General features: G+C 43.0%; 1 protein-coding gene across 2 annotated transcripts in view; it reads right to left on the bottom strand.

Annotated features, from left to right (window-relative positions):
• The window catches only part of TBC1D5 (TBC1 domain family member 5), a 273,887-nt gene that overhangs the window by 37,392 nt on the left and 216,784 nt on the right, over positions 1-19,711 (bottom strand). For both annotated transcript variants that reach the window (XM_058657229.1, XM_058657228.1), the window contains exon 16: positions 6,358-6,608. In XM_058657229.1, coding sequence (XP_058513212.1) covers positions 6,358-6,608 — 251 coding nt within the window. The remainder of the gene's footprint in view (positions 1-6,357; positions 6,609-19,711) is intronic.

The following is a 19,711-nucleotide window of genomic DNA, read 5'->3' on the forward strand; positions in this document are numbered from 1 at the left end:
TACTCGCACACACATATAAAAAATCGAATTGTTATGTTTTCACAAGTCAATGGTTTAAGTTACTGGAGTGTCCCTCACTGCGCATATTAATAAAGTTAAAAAGTTCAAATCTTTCAACAAAAATTTTCAAGAGTTTCTTTTAGTCTTAGTGCATCACAGAATCCGGAAGTGGGACATGTGCACGCCCCAGGGCTTCTAGATCGGTTCCCTCATTAAAGCAGCGGCACACGGCTCCAGCCGAGCCTTCTGTGCCGGAGGATGGATGACAGGTTTTTCTAGACAACTTTAGGATATGTGTATTTTGAGAGGGCTTTTTATGGGAACTGAAAGCAGCTGATGGTCAAGCTGTAGATGTCTCTGCTTGGATCACCAAGGGCACAGGCCGTGGACACGAGCTGCTTTCCCTGTGGCTGTCTGGGGCTATGGTCACGGTCTGCTCATATCCAATGGGAAGTGCTGAGTCACCAATACAATTTTAATTTTCTAGAATTCACTTTAAAAAGGAAGGTGGAATTAATTTTGCTTGTTGGACCATTAACATTGTAACACGTAGTCACAATAAAAAATTTAATATGGTTTACCTTTATTTTTTTTCCATACTAAGTCATTAAGATTCAACTCCTATTTTAACATCATAATATATTAATTTCAAATGTTCCATGGCCCATCTGCCCGGGGATACTGTGTTGAACGGTGCAGGTGTAAATCAATGAGTAGTCGAGACTTCCAAGCATTTTCCACAGCATGAAGGTTATTAGATTTTGTTGCTACCATAAAAAAATAAAGTAATGATGTGTCTGGGAGAAATCTTTAGAATACCTGCCTTAATAAATTAGCTTTTACATTATTTACTGCGCGAGACTAGGGGAGGAATCTGAAAGCGGTCTGCTCCCTGCAGAGCAGCAGCTCACAGGCTTCTTCCACGGCCATTATTCTGCTCAACAACCTTCCCTTGCAGTGAGGATACAATGGGGAGTTTGCGCCAAGTTCATTTCTGCATGATCACACTTCAAATCAGGAGCACAGTTATCAAACAACTTGGCCCACCACTCACATAAACATCCATTATGAAAACTAACTTACCAACAAGCAGGGAACACCGACACTTAGACCCTTTAGTAAGTGGAATCCCCAGGGAGTGCTGGGAATGTCCTAAGGGGGTCAGGGGTCCTGCAGGGAGCAAGAATCAAGCGGGGCTTCCCTGCCTTTTGCACGTTTAGTTCACGGAGACCCTGGTCTCACCTGCAAGGTGCCCCATGCGGAATGGGTGGGGCCTCACCCAAGCCAAGCTGGACCGCTCTGAGCAGGAGCTCTGGGGCTTGTCATCTCCACAAGCTTGTAGCCCTTAGTACCCCCACATCATGTGACTGATTTAGGTTTAAAGGAACCAGAGCCACCTCCGCCCAGCCCGAGGGAACACCCTAAGCTTCCTACACTCACATCCTGTCCCTCAGTTTGGTTCTCAGGATTTCTGATCCATGACAATTCCTAAAGTTACTTTACATTGTAAGTGTTTTTTACATATACTGGGTATATATGGCCTAATCTTTTTCTTCTCTCTGTTTTTTTTTTTAAGATTTTATTTATTTTTATTGTAAAGGTAGATACACAGAGAGGAGGAGAGACAGAGAGGAAGATTTTCTGTTTGATGGTTCACACCCCAAGTGGCTGCAATGGCTGGAGCTGAGCCAGTCCGAAGCTAGGAGCCAGGAGCTTCTTCCAACTCTCCCATGCAGGTACAGGGTCCCAAGGGATTGGGCCGTCCTCGACTGTTTTCCCAGGCCTCAGGCAGGGAGCTGGATGGGAAGCAGGGCTGTCAGGATTAGAACCTGCACCCTTATGGGATCCTGGCAAGTTCAAGGCAAGGACTTTAGCCGCTAGGCTGTTGCACCGTGCCCTCTTCTCTTTTAAAAAACATCTATACATTTGAAAGAAGAGGAAGGGAGGGAGGGTGGACGATAGTGAGGGAGGGAGGATTCTCCATGTCTGAGTATGGCCCTGTCCCCAAGGCACATGTGTGTGCCGTCGTTCACAGGCAATCCTCAAGGACAGCCCCACGCCCTGATCTTGTCTCTAAGAAAACAAGTCTCTGTAGGATTGAGGGCAGGAGGATGACAACGAGCATGTTTTTTTGAATCTTTCTTAAACTATGCTTTTTCCATAGTATGAACAAATGGATATATAAATGAAACGTTCTTTATTTTAAACTAGCTACCACATAGGATATAGGCCACACTTGCATTGTATTAATATAATTCTGAACTCAAAAATTGTGCTTAAAACCATTTTAAAATCAGGTTGCAATCCTTTTAGGGAAAATATTAGTGCCTTTAGCTAACCACAGCATTTAAATTGGACAGTCACAGCATGGACGTGCACTGAACAGCTCACCTCAGTGTGGGCTTCCATATGAACTGTCGCATTCACATAAAAACAAACATACAGAGGGAATCCTGCTTCGCAAGCAAGAAAACTCACACCACAGCCAGAATCACGGAGATGGGACACGAACGGGGACTTTTCTTTTACACAACAGCGCCACCCAGTGGCTAAACAATGGTAATGAACCGGTAAAAGGCATGAATGAATAGGCAATGATGATGCTGTAGGCAGAGATGCACGCTGCATCGCCATGGTAACTGTACCTTGGAGGTCAGTCAGGTTCTGGACAGGAACAGAAACCTGAGCATCACTTCCTGTAACTACATCGCCTGGATTTCATAAGAAAAAGTAATTAGATTTCATAAAAGGGAAATAATCCACTTTCATTCATACCTAATACTGTAATACTTTTATCAAATTTCTAATAATATAGTACAACACAAAATGCACCACAAATTTACACAAAACAATATTTTAAAAGAATGCTTACTAAGAAGTTTCTACTAATCTTGAGAGCAGAAAACTTCATTAATATTTAATTTAAAACTTAATATCTCTCATTAGATTCCAAGGTACTATAAATATTAGTGTGAGTTTATGTTTTCGTCTTAAAAACCTTTATACCTAGAATGAAATTATATATGTCTTTTATTATCAGGTATTGTTTCAAGACCGATTTCCTCCCACATCAGAAAATAATGTATTTAAACTAAACTTGAAACCAACTTTTTCAGTGAAAAAGACTTAAGTACATTCCATGTGCGTGCATATCCAGAAATAAAAAGAATTTCTTAAGTGACCACAAGTGCTGATGAGCATACGCATGTTCCCGTGCAAAAAGCAATTAGAAACACAAACAAAGGGAATAGGAATGGGGCAGGGGAAAGTGCATTTTACGGACACAGAGAGGCGAGGAGCCCCCCGCAGACCCTGTGGGGACTTGGGGAAGGCTAATGCTTCGAGGGGAGACTTCCTTGGTTCATGGGTTCCCGCCCGCTGACACGGACCAAGACCCAGCAGACTTCTACCCTGCGGAGTTCAGCGTCACAAGGCTGATGCTATTTTGAGATGAACAAGTTAAAAACAAGCATTTTTAAAAGGCATCATATTAACCGGTTATTTAGGAATGACAGGCTTGTGTCCCCTTTAGTGCTTGCATAATACATACAGTAGAAAAAAAAGGAATCAATTTTTGGATTAAATGCTATACCATCCGTATCCTGAACATATTCTCCAATCATGATTTACAGTGTGTCCAGCTCAGCTGGAAATTGTTGGGTTGTAATTACATCATTCCCGTCAATTAACGGCACACACATTATGTTCTCTGATAACTGAGATAAAATCTAGAAATAGCAATGTGCCCAAAAGAAGTGATGGATTGCTTTCAGTAGAAAAAGTCAGGCCCTGTGTTTTCATAATACAGTCAAGTCTGAATTCACTGATGAGTGGCGCCGGCTTGCTGTGTACCTGAGATTTTAATGTTATGCCTAGGATGCATCTTACTCTGTTGTTTCCGGATTGCCTACTCATGTGTATGCAGGGACTGAACCCTCATTTTAACATGGAATGTCATCGAGGACATGAGGTGGGGCAGGCATCTGGGCTACCTTGTCTTTCTTCCACACAGCACAGAGTGCCTTTTGCGCATGTACAGACTGGGATGCCAATCCAAGTGTCCCCACAGAAGCCCCAGGCTCCGTTCTGAGATCCTGAAGCCATGAAGGAGCACGGGCCTGCAGACCGCCTACCTGTCGCGGTCCTTCGTCTCTTCTACCAGCGGACCCTCTTGCCTGTGCTCACTGGGCCGGCGCAGAGGGTGCTTCTGGAATAAACCAGCCCACAGAGCCAGGATGGGAGCAGCCCAGAGCCTGGAGCAGACAGGGGATCAGTGGTGCCCTCTTTTCAGGTGGAGAGCTTCGGGGTGTCCGTTGGGGAGAGCCAAACAACGCTGCCTCCTGCTTCCGGTCACTGTACTCCGTGCTCAGTTTTACTCAAATCTTTCTGCAGGAAGGGTCGTAGCAGGAATGTTTATCTTTGACATGAAGTCAGAAATGCTTTTTTTTCGGGTAGACTACACGAGAAGAAGAAACCAGAAACAAAATAGAGAGGAGCTGCCAGGCGAGGGCAATTTCCATGGAGACGAGGGACCGGTTACCAAGGGGCTGGGAGGCTTCCCTTCCAAACGCCTCGCTTAAGTGCTCCGTTGTCTCCTTATAACTGGGGACTTGGTTTTCATCAATTGTCCCAGCTCCACGCGCTTCCTTTCTCACGTACTGTGATATTAATACTTGACATTTCCTTGGAGACACAACTTTATATTTCTACAGCCATTTGGCTTGGTTCCTCAGAAAATTTAAGCTACAGTGTTAAGAGATTCTCTGACTCATTTGCCTGGCATAAGTTAGAATTACAACTGACTAAAGCTTGTTATCAAAGCAATATTGAAATCATATTTGTTTAGAACAATAAAACAGTAGTACAATTAAGAAATATATAAAATAACATTCATTTCCATTCTGGAAGTGGGCATGTCTCCTGGCATTAAAATACATTTTGCAACATGTTAATGATTTGAAGTCTCCTTTTCTTTAAATCACGTATGTACAAGAGAAAAGAATACATTTCAAAACAAAATTATCTTCTTGTAAGGTAGATGGACTGTTTTAACAAAAATCCAAACACTCATTATATACGGTCTGACATTTTATATGGGCAAAGAAAGAGAGGAGCCAGAGGTCGGGGTCTCATGGGGGTACAGCCCTGTGTGCCGCGCATGCGCACCAACGTGCCCTCACGGGATGGTGTTGCCGCACGTCCTTGGGGAATGAAGTACTTAACACAAGGTTACAACTTAAAGGCCAAGATGTAAAAATTTCAATACTTTTGGGAAAATCTTCCTAAACAGAGTATGTGGAACACAGTTTAAGACTTTTTTTTTTTTTTAACAAAATGGGGGCCTTTAAAGATCTGTGGAAAATGTTCATTATGAAAAAAACTATGCATAGATTTCAAGTTTTCCTTTTTTGTATAAAGGTAAATTTACCCTGTAACTTTGAAGTACACTTGTATTGCTCGTTTTACAGTCAAGGTCAGACAACACTGCTGCCGCACAGGGGTCCCGTGGGGGCCTGGCTCTGCGTGTCTGCCTTGACACCTCACGGCCCCATGTGGCCGTCCTGCAAGCTCAGGACTCACTGCTCTAGAATTTGCTACTTTTCTTTTGCTTTCATAGCATCATCACCAGGATGCCACCATAACCAAATGTCATGGCTTCCGATCTGCTGTGAGTGGCGGGTGATGTGGAGTAAGAACCTGAATGGCTCTTTTGAGAGTCAAGTGTTTTGGGGAGCCCTGGTGGTGGGAAAGCCTGGCTCAGAGGGAGCCCCTGGAGTTCCGGCAGCCAGTGCGCAGCCAGAGCACAGCCTTGACCCTGACAGGACAGCCTGGACTGCATGCCCTCCCAGGTGTCCTCTGGGTAACAGTCCAGGCACGGTCTAACTGGTAGTGCTCACACTCACACTCTCTTCCCTATTCTATATCTTGGAGGTGAAGCAGCTGGGTAAGAGGTTGAAATCCGGTGTGGAATGCTTCTTCCAAACCTGAGCAACGTACCGCTGGTCTGATGCACGGAGCAAAGCACTGACAGACGCTACAGGCAGTGCAGGGCACAGGGCTGCAAGTTCTCAGAGGCGGTACTGTACAGACCCAGCAGCAGCCAAGGTCTGTGTCCTGTGATGTCATGCCCCCATCCTCTAAGTATGCAATTTCGCTTTAACCAATAACCTCCTGACATGTCCTTGTGTAAAAATACAGACGACATTCCAACTTAAAAATGGTCAAATATGGGATTTACCATAAGTTAATTTTGCCTTAACTTTTTTTTCTGGGAGGTTGGCTCCCTACAGGCAGGTGAGGAGATCCCCGGCTACACACCAGGCATCTCCTTGGCACCGGCTCCCCCTTGGTTCTTACCTTTGTTGAGTTGCACTGGCATGCTCTCTGACTTCAGCAGCCGCTGCTGCTGCTGCTGCTGCAGGTGATGTTTCGGGGCTTCCATGGACGTTCTGGTGGGAATCCCAGAGGAGGTGCTGCCACCACTGCCCCCAGGGACAGGGGTGCCTGCCCCACCCGGGGCCATTGCTGGGGAAATGAGCTTTCTTCCGAAATTAATCAGGCTATTAGAGACTTTATTTATATTCAGGGGAGCACCTTTGGCATTGGTCCTGTAAAACAAAACAATACAAAATAGTAAGTGGAGAGATTATTTGAATGAGAGGATGACTCTTTGCTGTACCCCCACTGCTCTAACAACACGGCTGCGCAGCTCTGACAAAGACCCTTTAACCAGCTCGGCCACGGGTGATGAGTAGTGCAAATTCCACGATCACATAATAATAAAACAAGACCCTTAAAAAACAAAACAAAAGTGGCTCATGGAAAACAGATGTACTATTTCTCATTCGTTCCTTCCACACACAGCTCTCATCATTCACCAGCAATGCATTCATTCTGGGGGTATCACTGATGAAGAGCCTCTACTGCACCAGAGAAGCAATGACAGTCACCCATTAACCACACAAGCAAACGCAGGTTCAGAACCTGGGAGGTGGATCCCTAAGAGGGGCAAGGCTTAGTACGTCCTGGGTGCTCACAGAGGGGGCACTTGGAGAAGGGGGCTGAGGACGGATCACCCATCAGCCATGGCAGAGGCTAGCAGGCCAGATCTAACCTCATCCTCCACATGAACGTGCCTGACAGGCAGGCAACGTGTGGGGGTTCTGCCTTGGTCCATGAGCCTGCCACCCACCCTGCTTTGCCCCCAGCACTCCACCACTTCCTGTCCCCTTAGCTGAACAGCACTTTCATCATGTGACATCCTTACATGGGTAACAGGTGTCCACTCCCTCCACCCCCACTCAAACCTGCTGCGAAGCTTCAGGAGGGCATGGATCTCTATCTCTTGGTGACTGCTCAGGACCCAGTACACCGCAGGGACCTTACATGTGATTTGCTGCGTGGCAGGTGCACGTCCCTGTCGGCTCCCTTTCTACCTGTCCTGGCAGCAGCACTAGCAGCAGAGCGCCCTGCTCCCGGCTGAGACCAGCCTCTCACTTCTCTCCATCTAAGACTGCTGCTGTGGCACCTGCCTTTGCATCACCATCCCCGTCAGTGGGCAACCAGGGGGCTACTACAGGCATGTTCGTTTCTGGTTAGGCCCATTGTGTTTCCTGTTCACATTTTGTAGAGCTATCCTAATGTGTTGTCTCTGATGCTGCAGTCTTATAAGGACTAAGCTCTGACTGCAGCTTCTGCCATCACCAACGACTTCACTTCTCGGCAGCAAACAGCACCCGCAGCTTTCCTTTTCCTCCTGTACTCTTTCCTGGCTTACTGAGCTTGCCAGACTTGCGTCCCAACGGTCAGGGGCCAAGCAAACATTTGTCAAGCGGGCAGTCGCTTCTCAGATGATTTGGAATCTTCTAGTATCTCGGGGCTATTATTTCGAAGACTAGATAGGACTGTAAATTAAATTAGATATATGAAGTGGGTCATCTCCCTGACAGTACTCAAGTTAATTTTTATTGGTCAACCTGTTAAAACAAACTTGTGGGTTGTTTTGGTACTTTGCTTCTTATTCATAAAAGCAGGAAATTGATAACTGAGTTTGAGAGATTCTTATTTGATTTTAGTTAACCTGAATCTCATGTCACTTGATGCACTTATTCTGTTAGTTGTCCTCAATTTCGTATCATTGCCTTCTCTCAGCTCTCCCTGGCAGCACTCGCACAGTAATTCTGCTTTTCACACAATAGCTACATCCCTGTCATTACCAGGTAGCGCTCTAAAGCAAGAGTGATCTGTAGTTCTACAATGAAGAGGAGACAGCAGTACGTGATGTGAGCTAGCTAAGTGTTTGTTACGGGTTAGGTAGCAGAGGCTTACACTGCTTTGGAGACAAAATTCAGTATTCTAAAGGAAAGATGCATTCATTTATCACTCAGTGAAATGTGTAAATATTCAAATGTATCCTTTTGTATAGAGTTTCATCTTGAATGAACAGGGCTTTTTAACATCCTTCCAAAAATGATTAAAAATAATGTTTCCTAATGGAGATTAGCGTATAAAGTGATTACACACCACTTTTGGTTTTTAGCTGCTTCCTATTCAAGCAGAGCATTTAGAATTTACAGATAATACAGGCTAGCAACGGAGAAGGCGCTAAAAACATGTTTATCGAAAAGAAAGAGTGAAATGAAAAGAACTCATGAATCCTACATTAACGAGGCACTCCCCTCTGGCATGCGCTCCACTGGGCAGTCTGCGCGCATGCCCATCCCCCGCGAGTGGCGGCACGAGTAATCGTGACGCTGAAGTTCTACTGCAGTTTACTTTTGCTTTTCTTTCTTTTTTTTTGCCAATCAAGATTCATAATTCACAGATATGAAGAAGTTATAATATTGTTACCCTTTCCTATAAACAAAAATGTACTACTGAAATTCCCATACTGCCAGTTGTAAAATTTATATGTTGATAAAAGTACTAAGAAACTGCTAGAGCATTATCAAGAGAATATGGTTAATGCATCTTCATTACTACTAATAACCATGAGAAACATATAGATCAGGCGCGTGCCGAGCAATTTTTCATCAGAATAGCTCTCCATCGCGGAGGAGCACTGCTGTCCTCCTCTGAGTATGTTTTTGTTTTTAACGACTTCCCCCTCATCCACCACCCGTCATTTCCAAGAAGCACACTTCCTTTTCTAAACAACCACTTAAGACGTCTCTATGAAGTTTTAGGCTACAGATCAAACATTTCAAGAGAAAACACGCTGCATGTATGGGTGTGCGTGCTTCCAGCTCGCCTGGTACGACAACCTTCATGTTCCGAGTTGTCTCATTGAGATATAAAACAGCACCATACTTCACACGTAGGCTGAGCAATTGCCAACAATTGTGGGATATATCAGTAAGATACGCATGCTCAGCTAACAAAAATTAATACAGGTGTCACAGCGCTCTGATGGGACTAAAGAGTAAAAACTGTAAAAATAAATAGCCAAAGGAATTCAGAGTCAAGAAGTCAAATCCAATGAGATTCCATGTAATCAAAGTCTTTCATTACTATCATCTACTTAGTGTTATTAAAGTGGTAGTATCACAAGATTTTTTACTGTTCAAAAAGACTTTTACAGTGCATGCTCTGATAGAAAAAACATAGCAGCACCTATGAGAATGTTTTAAGTTGTGCCAAAACATTTTTTTTTCTTTGTAGATCTATTTATTTTTCTTGGGAAGCCGTATTTACAGAGAGCAGCAGAGGTAGAAAGAGCTTCTATTCCCTGGCTCACTCCCCAAGTGCTTGCAACAACAGGAGCCAAGCCGACCTGAAGCCAGGAGCCCAGAGCCTCTTCTGGGTCTCCCACGCAGGTGCAGAGTCCCAAGGCCTTGGGCCATCCACTACTGCTTTCCCAGGCCACAAGCAGGGAGTTGGATGGAAAGTGGAGCAGCTGAGATACGAATTGGCATCCATATGGGATCCTGGTGCATGGCGCATACAAGTGAGGCCTTCAGCTACTAGGCTACATGCCAGGCTCACCAATTAAGTTATTTTTAAATGATTACTTTTCCATGATATGGTTTTGTAGGTATAGGGATTCCCTCTCCACCACCTCTTCCTTCCTCTCCATTCTCCACCCCACTGCTACTTCTCCTTATATTACTACAATATTATAACAGTACAGTCCTTTTTGGCCCAACTACATGCATCAGATTATACCATGATCAATAGGAGAACTTTCTGAAGATCAAAGAATCTCTTCAAAGTACCGGTGTGAGAACCCTGCTCTGTTGAAAACAACTCCTTTGTTCCAACCTGGCTTGATTTGGGGTTCTATTGGCTGAGTTTGTAAGAACTATAAAACTGTGTAACTCTAGCTACATCTTCCTATCCACTTCCAACCCAGCTCCCTACTACTGTGCCTGGGCAGCAGCCATTGGGAAGGTGGCTTCCATGCTTGGGCCCCTGCAACCATGTGAGAGCCTGGAAGGAAACTCCCGACTCCTGGTCCCGCCCTGGCTCAGTGTCGGCTGTTGCGGCTGTATGGGGCTCAATCTTGGTCTCTTCCTCTCTCTCTCTGAGCTCTTCCTTTCTAATAAATAAACTGAATCTTTAAAAAAACACTAACTTTGTTTTCTTCCATAAAAACCTTTAAAGTTTTTCCCTAGAGTACACATATTTTATTTGATTTGGTGATGGACACAATTTTATCTTTCTCTTCCTGCTTATTACTGGCCCATTGTTGATGTATATGAGTGGGTTGGGTTATGGGTCATACTTGGTTTCTCATTACTTATGGATTTCAATTTACTTGTAGATTTAAATACTCTGCTTGCCAGAATTGCAATCTCATACTTTTTAAGATGATTCTAACATCTAAGTAAATACTCAAGATGTACTTTTAAACATTTTTGAAAGCTGATAGATTTGAATTCTAGAATATAAACTGTCTTCCTAACTTCCTAGTTCTGTAACTTTAATTGTATCAGAGTTATTTCCATGAATTCATCTCTATTAAGTTCTAATTTGTTGCCAAACTGAGAGGTTTGTAATTTTGAGAATGAACTCCCTCCACATGTCGAGATTTGTAGGTATTTAATAAAATGATATAATAAAAGTAAGCTTGTTATTACTTATTCCTTAGGAGTTTGAATTGTGGGGAATGTTTCCTTTTAGTTATAAAAATGATTTTTTTTTATAGTTCGGTGGGTAAGTTTTTTCAGAGTGATGTGAGGCATGGAGAGAATGCTTGCTGGGGATAAGAAGGCGGCATTGACAAGTGGGTGGCCACAGGCTGGATGACAGGGTTATCCAACTGGGTGTGCGCATCGCTTATCACAGTGGTAGATCATGACAAATAAGCTTGATGTAATAACCATAGCATAGAGAAACAGGAGATAGACTTCTTCAGACACATTCATCTTAATAAATTTGAGGTTTCTATTTCTAGGGTGGCAGTTTTCAACTAACTCCTTCTCTGGCCAGATGTCCCTGAGGCTTATAAATGATTCCCACAGGCAGTCAGAGTTCACACTGGCGGATCTTCAGAAGGTTCAGGATGCACCAGAGCAAAAAGGGAAGAGATCCCAAGATGCTGCACATCTGGGAAAGGTTTGCTCTCTTCACTTCTCTTTTCCCACTCCGGGAATCACACAATGAAACACAGATGTAGTTATGTGTGTGTGTGTGTGTGTGTGTGTGTGTGTGTGTGTGTGTGTGTATCAAGAATTACATGTTAAACGTTTTAAGCCTGGGGCATGGAATGCGATAAAATACAAAGGCGTGAGCCCAGAAAGGGAAAATGGTCTTGTTTTTAAAATGCTGGCGTATGAAAGAACAGGATAGATGCAGAAGCAAGAAATTTAATTTCTCTTAATTAAAAAAAAAACACTAAAATACCTTTACATAGAAACCATAAAACATTGCTTGTAAGTAAAAAAAGACCTAAATAAATGAAGAGGTAGTCTATGTTCATGGACTGGGAAATTCAGTAATATATCAATTCTTTACAAACTACAAAATAATTACAATCAAACTCCCAGAATTTTAATAAAACTGACACCTTGATAATAACTTATAAAGAAAATAAAAAGGGTCCAGAATACCCAAAATAAGAGGTGCCAGTGTATTATTTTTTTTCTTAAGAATTTATTTGAAGGGCAGAATCAAATACAAATACACACACTCACACACACACAGAAGGAGGAAGAGAGAGAGAGGGAGAGAGAGTCCAATCTTCTAACCACTCTTTAAATGCTGGGACTCGGCCAGGTGGAAGCTGATAACCAGAAACTCCATAAGGTCTCCTACGTGGGTGGCAGGAACTCAGGAACCTGGGCATCATCTGCTGCCTCCCAGGCACATTAACATGAAGTATGGAGTAGCAGGATTTGAACCCGCCACTTGATAGAGCCTGTAAGTGTCCCAATTGGTGTCTTCACCTGTGCCACAATGTGGGTCCCAGCTGGTGAGTAATTAAAGGTCAGAGTTCAGGAATGGCCATACAAATACATGGCCAATAGACTTTTCAACCAAGAATCTTATTTAATTTAATGAGGGGAATGAATTTTGACAAATGATACTTAAGAGTTAGATCTCTACATGGAAAAAGATGAACTTCAGCCTTTACCTCACTCCACATGCAGAGGTAATTTGTGGTAGATCACAAATTTAAGCAAAAGTGGTAGAACCACACAGCTTTTAGAAGACAGCAGGAGACTGTTCTTGCAACTGTATAGTAAAACGTTAACTCAGTAGATCTGGAAAGTCCAATTCTCACATAGTCCCAAAATGTTCAGGATTGGCCCTTAATTTTGAAATGTCTGGTCTGATAAAAGTACCTGCCTACCTGGACCTTGGTCACACCAAACAGTTTCTGCTAACAGTGGAATTTATGGTGAACATCTGTTTTTCCGTTTGCCAAGGTTATTAATCTGACCTCTGGTGGCCTGGAGACTGAGTAGCTAAGGTTGGCCACATGGGTGCTGTGTGCCTACCTGATGGGGCCCCATCAAAACACTCTGAGGGACAGAGGTTTGGTTCAACTCCTCAGCTGGCGACACCTGCACTGTTGCCAAGAGGGTTCAACACTCTATTGGAGGACCTCAAACCCTGTCCTTTCCTGATTTTATCCACATCCTTTCCCTGTAATCTCACTGTCATCAAGAGAAGAGCCTCTGAATTTTGTTCAGATGTCTCAGTTAATCAGTGAACCTGCTGGTGCTCTTATGGATCACCAACAATAGAGATTAAAGATAGTAAAAGATTTTCTATAAAGAAAACAAAAAACACTTAAAAATGATCTTCATGAAAATTAAGTTTTTCTGTTCATCAAATGACACTATTTAGAAAAGAAAGGAACACCACACACTGGGGAGTAGCATTAGTAATATTTACAGTACATATGACTGACAAAAGTTTCCTGTCCAGAATATATATATATATAGACATACATATGTCTTCTTATATATATAAAGAATTCTTACAATTCAAGAAATAAATAACTCATCTAAAAATAGGCAAGATACTGGAATAGGCACTTCATATACAAAAAGACACAAATCACTAAAATTCTATGAGGATAGATACAACAAAGGGCCTGGTGTGATGGCTCAATTGGCTAATCCTCTGTCTGCAAGCCCCAACATCTCATACGGACACTGGACCATGTCCCAGCTCCCTGCCTGGGACCTGGAAAAACAGCAGAGGATGGCCCAAAGCCTCGGGAACTCACATTCATGTGGGAGACCTAGAAGAGGCTCCTGGCTTTTTCATTTGGGGAGCGAGCCAGCAGATGGAAGATCTTATCTGTCTCTCCTGCTCTGTGTAAATCTGACTTTCCAATAAAAAAAATAAATCTTTCTAAAAAAAGAAGAGATGCAACAGAAAAGACTGACAACAGCAAATGTTGGCAGGGATGTGGAGAAACCGCAGCCTCATCTATCCCACAGGTGAGTGCAGGACGGCGTGATGAGCGCACAGCAGGTAACAGGTGAATAGGCACCGGCCCTATAATGTGGCAATTTAATTTCCAGGTGTTTATTCAAAATAAATAAAAACATGTATCTGCAAATAACATCCAAGTTCCTGTACAAAAATGTTGATAGCAGCATGTTCGAAGTACCCCAAATCTGAAAATTCAGCATTCATCAACCAAAGAACAGATAAACAAATTATGATTAGACTCTAACATCTCTCCTTTCCTGATTTTAACTTGATCATGAAATACTACTCAACAATCTAAAGGAATTAATTAAAACTATATGCAAAAAACCTGGATGAATTTCCAGAGCATGGATAAATGAAAAACACCCCCCTAATGAACACAAGAGGGTCTACTAAGGTAGGCTGTGGGTTCACTCATCCCATAGAAGGTTCACAATTAATTCCAGAGTGCCTGGGATCAAGTCCCACCTCCAACCCCATCCAGTTTCCAGCTAACAGGCAGGAGATGATGGCCATGTCCTTGGGTATGTTGGAGAGCTGGATGGAATTCTTGGCTTCTGGCTTCAGCCTGGCCAGCCCAGCTGTGGTAGGGATTTGCAAAGTGAGCCAGGAGGTGAAGATCCCTTGCCCTGTTCCTAGCACTCTGCTCTTTAAAAAAAATAAATGAAACTTCTTAAAAGAGTAAATATCGTATGGTTTCACTTGTATGAAACTCGAGAGCAGAAAGTAGCTGCCTTGGAGCAGGGGGTTGAAGCTCAGGGGATTCTGATGTAAAAGAAAGGTTCATTCCAGACACACTGTCTGAGATGGCTGTCACATCACCAGACTGCAAAGTTAAGGCCTAAATATGTACCCAGACCATACGGTAAGAACCCCTGACCCTGAAACATTTGGGACTAGAAGTGCTTCAGATTTCAGAGTTTTTCGGATTTTGGAATATTTGCATAGGTTTTCTGAGCTTAGTATTCCTAATCTGAAAATATCAAACCCATTTTGCTTCAAAATCCAAAATTTTTGAGCATCATTTTGGAACTCAGAAAGTTTTGAATTTCAGGATTAAAGATGCTACACATGTACATGACAATTATACCTGTTTGTTTTTTAAAGAAAGTGATTCATCCAAGATAGAAGACAGTTTTATCATTCTATTTAAATAACTTAAGACTTCACTTTCTTAGCTAGAACAATAAGAGCACTTCTGACACAGATGTGTTTAAAACATAAATGTTCAGTCTTGAACACATATATATCAAAGTACAACTACACAGCCATTGGTGTTCGATCAAATTCTGAGCAGCCAATCAACTACTAGTGCTGATAACACTGGACTACTTGGTGTCCTGGCTTATAGAACATTATTGCATCTTTTAAGCCTTATTTCAGATACAAAACAGCTCTGAAAAATTATGTAAGTAATTATGTAAGTAAATATAAAAAAGCCTAATTATAAAAACTTTGTTGACATACAAAATGGAAACTGTCCTGGAGAATCTTAGGATTTGCCTTAGGTTTCAAAGTAGTATTTAGTACAGTCATTAGCTATTTATGGAATCCTACAGTGTTGGGTACTATGCCACGCCCTGGGACTACGAAGATTTTCAGACCAGTTCCTGACATCACAGGTGTTCACACTAACGTAAAGTGTCAGTCTTAGGCACTGCAGTCTTACTCTGCAATTCAAACTAATGCACGTTCATTCATTTCTTACATACTCCGATTTCTTGTCTGTGCAACCTTCAGGAAAGCAGCAACACAAAAGACAGATGTGCTCCAGCTCGTACAGTTTACATCCCAAGCTTATCACTGTTAGAAGACGCTTGGTGCTCCATGGGAATTGACACTTCCCCAGAATATTCCAGATAGGGCAGGCCCTGGGAAGGGCACTCCTATCTGAGGCAGCTCCTGATCCCTGGAAGGAACGGCAGGCACTCTGAGGGGAGGTTTGGAGGCCGCGGCTCCAGGACACCCGGACCCTGCTGAGGAACGCATGACACACCTTGAGAGCCTGCGTGGATTTTGCCTGGGAGTCTCACGTCCTCTCAGACCCCATGCAATCATCCTGCCTTGGGCCTTCTGGGAAGACCTGCCTGACACAATTCTGATTCTGGAATCTTCAGTCATAAGTATCAATTGAGTTCTTTAAGCCTGGGAAGGTGAGCACAGAGAACGCTATTGCCGACTTGCTGAGTAAGAGGTCAGGAACCAAGCTTGACATTCCCCGTCTCCGAAACACATACCTCAGTGAGAGGAAGCACCTGCTTTGGCTGATGGGAACCTGCTGAGTCAAGCTGAAAGACCTACAGCTGTGGAGCCTGGAACAAGCACCTTGCTCCTGACAGCTCAGCTACCACTTATTCATCACCTCCACACAGGAGGGAATAATGCACATCTAAAAAAAATGTGCCATTTTCAAAACAGAAAATGCAAAAATGTTCTGAAGTAAGAAAGATATGTGCTTCTGCTCTCAACATAGGAGAATGCAGTTTTTTAAAAAGCATGAAATTCAGTTCTGAGACGACTCGGGCATTTCAAGTTAGAGATTCTTAAATAAATTAGATGGATCTTTCTGAAGACTGGTCACAATTTAAATGTACTTTTTTATAGCAGCAATTTCTGGTTATTTAAAGACAAAATTGGAACAAGATTTCAGTGCTAAATTGTCATTCTGAGCTCAAAAGTTGAATGAATAACAAAATATCAGTTCCCATTTTTAAAAAGGAATGTGCAAGTAAGTGAAATCAGAGTGCAGTACATCTTATCTCCGTGTGTAATGGAAACTCTACCACGAAAATACCTAGGCACTTGCTTTGAAAGATTTAATTATAGCAATTCATGGTAAAGCAGAGACGAGAAATCAGGCCTCTTGATTTGTGGAGATATTCTTATCCATGAAATCACATGCCGTCTTTGCATCTTTGTTCCTTGTTTGGAAACGCGACGCAGATCAAAGCGCAGTGCCACAGATGTACTAGGTGTTGGCCTAGACTTTGGGGTGTCTGCCTGTCTCTGTAGTCTCTACTCCCTCATCATTTCTGGGGGGTTTCCCTTACTAGCAGTTAAAACTCTGGATCATCCCCACTTCCGTGCTTGATACTCAGCCGTGAGTCAAAGCATCATGCCTTTAGGAGCCTCCAATCGACTCGGAAAGTACCAGTAGTGGTGCCAGTTATGGCGGAAGGGCCCAGGAGCCACACATAGCTAAACGAAGACTTCATCAATTGTTTCAGAGCTACAGTATGTGCGTATGTCTGTTTTAAAGATGTATTTTATTTGAAAGGCAGAAATACAGACAGGGAGAGAGAGAGATGGAGAGAAATCTTCCATTGCCGATTTACTACCTAAATGCCTGCAATGGTCAGGGACGCCAGGCACCAGGAACTTCTCCCAAGTCTCCCCTGTGGCTGTAAGGGCCCGATCACTTGGGTCATCTTTTGCTACTTTCCCAGGTGCATTGACAGGGAGCTGGAATGGAATTGAAACAGGCGGAACTAGTGCCCACATAGGATGCTGTGTTGTGGGCTGTGGCTTAACACACGATGTCACAACACCAGTCCCAGCTACAGCGGCTTTTGATCACAAGTAGAAGAGAAAATTGGTGAAGAATGCTGGAAAGGGGAAGGGGCAGCAGAAGAAATCTTGGCTGAGATCACCAAGTCTGTCCATCTGTATTCCTCTGCTGCTGACTGAAGGGATTCATGGCACCTTCACCAATGTTGGCTTATTTTTTTTTAAAAAAAGATTTATTTATTTTTATTTGAAAGGCAGATTTTATGGAGATAGAAGGAGACAGAGCAGGTCTTCCATCCATTGGTTCACTGTGCAAATGGACAAGCAGCTGGAGATGAGCTATCTGAAGCTGGGGGCCAGGAGCTTCTTCTGGGTCGCCTACATGATACAGGGTCCCACGGACGTGGGCCATGCTCTGCTGCTTTCCTAGGCCATAGCAGGGAGTTGGATTAAAAGTGGATCAGCTGGAACATGAACTGGTGCTCACATGGGATGCTGGTATCACTGGGCAGAGGATTAGCCTGCAGTGCCACCATGCAGGTTCCTGGTTCAATTTTAATTTGCTGATATGAAAAGTGAAAATGGTGCTCTATTGTTGCTTTAATTTTTATTCACTTTTGACCACTTCTTAACCACCTTTTTAATCTTTGCTGCTTGTAATTGCTTTCATTGAGTGACTGTTATCTTTTACCATTTGGGGTATACCATGGCCGGTTAAAACGTTGTTGAGTCAGGAAAGCGTTTGTACTTTATTTCTGTGTTTGTGTTCTGAGTGTACTGTGAGTGTGGGAATGTTACAAACTGATATATTTTCAAGGATCTGTCAATTTTCTCAGCGCCATCACTGATGCCCTCTAACCAGACACCTTACATTTCACTTGGTTCAATTTCAATTTTAAGCTCTGAAATTGCAAGAGATGATGAAAAGCTTTCCTTCTACTTATTAAATGAAATCTCACATAAAAATCTTAACAATGTGCTTAAATGAAATATGGAAAACGGAGCCAATACTCTTGCTGAAACATGCAGGGAGTGAAGGCTAAATAGAAGAAAAGCAGAACATGAAGGGAAAAAAGAAAAGGATGAAGTCTTTTTCCTTCGCTGGGGAGGGGAATGGGGATGGTTGGGAATGGGGTGGAAGAATGTTACAACATACACACACAACAAATATTCGTCGAGTCCTTTCCTTATTCAAGGCTTTGCTACCAGGTGGTGAGGAAGGCAGGGTGCCTTCCTTCAGGGGGCTCAAAGTCCAGGGGGAAGTTGGGAGACAGCTGATAAATACCCTTAAACTTTAGTGATGACTGCTGTAATGGCGACCGTCTGGGTGGGGGTAATGGACAGAGAATGACAAGAAAACTGAGGAGACTAAAATTCTCGAGGACAGAGACTTGCGCCTGATGTGTTTGTTGAGTACCTCTGGCATCTAAATAAACAAAGTTGGGCCTTCAGTAAGAATGTGTTGAATTAAGTGAACATGAGACTCCAAAGAAAAGTTTTTCATTTGTGAAAATGAGACTCAGATGAAATGAGCAAATGACAAAGAGCTTCAGAGATCACACATTACACCAAAACAGGTGGCAGATTACCATCAAAGCTGCAACGACATGACACTGACACAGGGTTCCAACTGTTGCAGGTTGGGGTTGGAGCGGTGGCTCAGCACACTGAATCCTCTGTCTGCAATGCCGGTATTCCATGTGGGCACCGGTTCAAGTCTGGCTGCTCTTCCTCTGATCCAGCTCCCTGCTAACGGCCTGGGAAAGCAGAAGAGGACGGCCCAAGGCCTTGGGCCCCTGCACCCACACAGCAGACCTGGAGGAAGCTCCTAGCTCTTGGCTTCGGATCAGCTTTGCTCTGGCTGCTGTGGCCATTTGGGGAGTGAAGCAGCAGATGAATGATCTATGTTTCCTTCATTCTGTGACTCTACCTTTCCAATAAAAGTACATGTCTTACCATTTACAATGAATTGGTCCCAACTAGAGACCATTATGCTCAGCGAAATAAGCCAATCCCAAAATATGATCTCTCTGATAAAAGGCAACCTTCATGCATAATATAAAATCAATAGCCCTTTCAATACTGATTTCGCTGCAACTCATGGGCTTGATATTTTTATTTTCATTTCTCCAAAATAGTTTATTTTCTCTTATTAAATTCTTCACTGACTCATAGGTCATACAGTAGCATCATTTTCTCTAAGACGGTTTTTTTATTTTCTTTTCCATTTTTTCACTGACACATTGGTCATTCAGTAGCATGTTATTTAACTTCATGGTATTGTAAACTTTTAAACTATAATCTTGATGTTGAT

Source organism: Ochotona princeps, chromosome 30 (genome assembly GCF_030435755.1).
Source record: "Ochotona princeps isolate mOchPri1 chromosome 30, mOchPri1.hap1, whole genome shotgun sequence".
NCBI lineage: Eukaryota > Metazoa > Chordata > Mammalia > Lagomorpha > Ochotonidae > Ochotona > Ochotona princeps.